Source organism: Octopus bimaculoides, chromosome 2, assembly GCF_001194135.2.
Source record: "Octopus bimaculoides isolate UCB-OBI-ISO-001 chromosome 2, ASM119413v2, whole genome shotgun sequence".
Classification (NCBI taxonomy): Eukaryota; Metazoa; Mollusca; class Cephalopoda; order Octopoda; family Octopodidae; genus Octopus; species Octopus bimaculoides.
Window position 1 is genome coordinate 185,770,760 of NC_068982.1, and position 3,186 is coordinate 185,773,945.

Sequence of the window (3,186 nt, forward strand, 5' to 3'; positions counted from 1 at the left end):
GGTAGTGAAGTGAAAGCACGTTATAAAAATAAAACTACTGAACAATAATAATAATAATAATAATAATAATAATAGTTGCACTACTGGGCACTGCACACATCCTATGCAAAACACTTTCAATACAGTAACCATAAGAGCATCACAGAAAACCACTGCACATACCCAAGGAACATAGAGCTGCGCTCGGTAGTGAAGTGAAAGCAAATTATAAAAATAAAACTACTGAATAATAATAATAATAATGATTATAATAATAATAATAATAATGGTATCAAATTTTGAAACTAGGCCAGTTATTCAGAAGAAAGGGGTAAGTCAATAATACTGACCCCAGTACACAACTGCTACTTTATTTGATTGACCCCGAAAGGACGAGAGGTGATATTGATGGTTAGAGATGATGAAAGTGAGTGGTGAGAAAAGAGGGGCAGCAAGATAAGAGGCACGGTGAGATGAGGGGTGCAATGAGACAAAGGGAGCAGTGATGAGAATGGTGATGACAAGAGGGGCAGGATTTGTAAGAATATAGTGTTACCCCTTTATACTTCCAATAAACATCAAGCACAATGAATATCAGAACCAAACTGATTACACCCGGGGGTCACCAAACTATAGCCCACGGGCCAGATATGGCCAGCGAGGCCAGTTCGTGTAAGTACCTGTAATGAGAGTTCATTTGCCTCTGCTATGGCATCAGTGTTTGGAACAACTCATGTCTGTGCTCAAACATTTTCAATAATGAAGAATGTGAAGTCAGCACATCGAACGAGGTTGACTGATGAACATTTGAAAGCAATTCTCTTGGTTGGATGCAGCGATTCTAAAGCAAATATTGGTGATATCATCAAAGTTAAACACCAGATTCACAAATCTCAATAATCCTTTTCTGCTGCTTCATTTGTGAGATTCAGATATGTGCGCACTGGGGGTGATATCATCATCATCATCGTTTAACGTCCGCCTTCCATGCTAGCATGGGTTGGACGATTTGACTGAGGACTGGTGAACCAGATGGCTGCACCAGGCTCCAATCTGATTTGGCAGAGTTTCTACAGCTGGATGCCCTTCCTAACGCCAGCCACTCCAAGAGTGGAGTGGGTGCTTTTACATGTCACCCGCACGAAGGCCAGTCAGGCGTTACTGGCAACAGCCATGCTCAAAAGGGTGTATTTTACATGCCACCTGCACAGGAGCCAGTCACGCGGCACTGGCAACGACCTCGCTTGAATGTCTTTTCAAGTGCCAGTAAGGTGACGCTGGTAATGATTATGCTCAAATGGTGCTATTTTTGTGCCACTGGCACGGAAGCCAGACAGCTGCTCTGGCAACGATGACGCTCGGACGGTGCTCTTAGCACTCCAATTATCTTATTGCTACCGTCGTCTTCTGGGATAACTTTTTGATAAATAAATATGTTGGTTGTCTTTATTTTTTGTGTATTCCCTGTATTGTATTGGACAAAATGGTTATGTGGCCCACACACATCATTCTCTCAGTCATTTGGCCCACCATGAAAAAAAGTTTGGTGATCCCTGGTCTACACTATAAGATGACTGGGAAGATGGGAGAAGACAAAGGGTTCTTTCGTATTTAAAGTACATCTCACCTTCATGCCACAGGCTGCAAGAGCAGGGGCCAGGACAAGACTAATTTTATCTCCGATACCTCCAGTGCTGTGTTTGTCAACTAAGCAGTCCTTCCAATTTGGATCCCAACTCAGCTTTGATCCTGAGCTGATCATGGCATCAGTAAGGTAAGCCGTCTCATCCACATCTATACCATTCAAGTAGATTGCCATCAGCATTGCACCTGTAATTAAAGAAACGTTTTGATTTTATCAATAGTATTACTGAAAACAAAAGTTTATAAGTGTCACCAGCATCATCCTCATTTTACATCTGTTCTCCATGCTTCTACGTGTTGCAAGGGTGGGGGATATCGTGGACGAAGTCATTTCTTGTGAGGAGCCACTGTCCTCATACACTGGGGAGCATACACATCACCTGGTGGAGTTTCTATGGCTGCATGCCCTTCCTATTGGCAACTACTTGCCAGATAAAGCTGGATGAATTTTCTCTGGCACCAGGGCAAGGGAGCTTAACAAGTCCCCAATCGAACAGATCTAAAGGGGATTCTCTATTCATTTGCCATCCACTCACCCTCTGCATATGTGTGTTTGTGTGTGTGTGTACTCTTTTACTTGTTTCAGCCATTTTACTGCAGCCATAAGCCTGGTCTTATTCTATCGGTCTTTTGGCAAATCACTAAGTTACGGGGATGTAAACACACCAATATCGATTGTCAAGCGATGGTGGGGGGGAAAAACACAGACAAGCAAACATATATATATATATATATATATATATATATATATGAGGGGCTTCTTTCAGTTTCTGTCTACCAAATCCACTCACAAGGCTTTGGTCAGCCCGAGGCTATAGTAGAAGACACTTGCCCATGGTGCCATACAGTGGGACTGAACCCGGAACCATGTGGTTCGTAAGCAAGCTATTTACCACACAGCCATGCCTGTGCCTATATATTTTATTTTTGTATTTGGTTTGCAAGATTCTTTATGTGAATTTGTGTGTTGAAACATATTTTATTGTATTTGAGGAGAGTCATTCTGTTTTAATGCAATATTAATTAACACACTCACTGGTTCGATTTTCACTCATTTACTTATTTATTTCATCTAAAATTTTCATTGCTTCTTGCAACCTCTTCAATAGTCGTTGCAAGAAGCAACGAAAATGTTGGAATTAACAAAAAAAGGAAATGAGTGGAAATCAAACTGGTGTGTGTGTTAATAAGGCATTAAAACAGAATGACCCACCCCAGGCAAGGGCAAAGATATAGAAGAAACTTGAATGATATCTGTCACTTGTGTTTTAAACCCTGTCAGTCAGCAGCTGGTCTTAAAAGTCATCTAAGGGCTCTCAAGATGAAGCAATCATCATGTATGTATGGCACAAGTCCCCCATCTCCCTCACTACTACTCCTTCCTCCCAGTTGAGGGGGCTTTTTTGCCATGCCAGTTACTGGCCAACCCTGTCAATGCCGGTGCCACATAAAAAGTACCAGTGTTGGTGCCATGTAAAAAGCACTGGTGCTCATGCAAGGTAAATAAGCACAGGTGCTAGTGCCACATAAGAAGAACCCAGTAAAATGGTTGGCATTAGGAAG

At 41.9% G+C, this 3,186-nt stretch overlaps 1 protein-coding gene across 1 annotated transcript in view; it reads right to left on the reverse strand.

Annotated features, from left to right (window-relative positions):
• LOC106876243 (thymidine phosphorylase) overlaps positions 1-1,833 on the reverse strand; it is a 12,963-nt gene extending 11,130 nt beyond the window's left edge. The window contains exon 1 of the mRNA XM_014924731.2: positions 1,607-1,833. Within this exon, the coding sequence (XP_014780217.1) occupies positions 1,607-1,804 (198 nt within the window). The 5' untranslated portion in view covers positions 1,805-1,833. The remainder of the gene's footprint in view (positions 1-1,606) is intronic.
• Between the last annotated feature and the right edge of the window lie 1,353 nt (positions 1,834-3,186).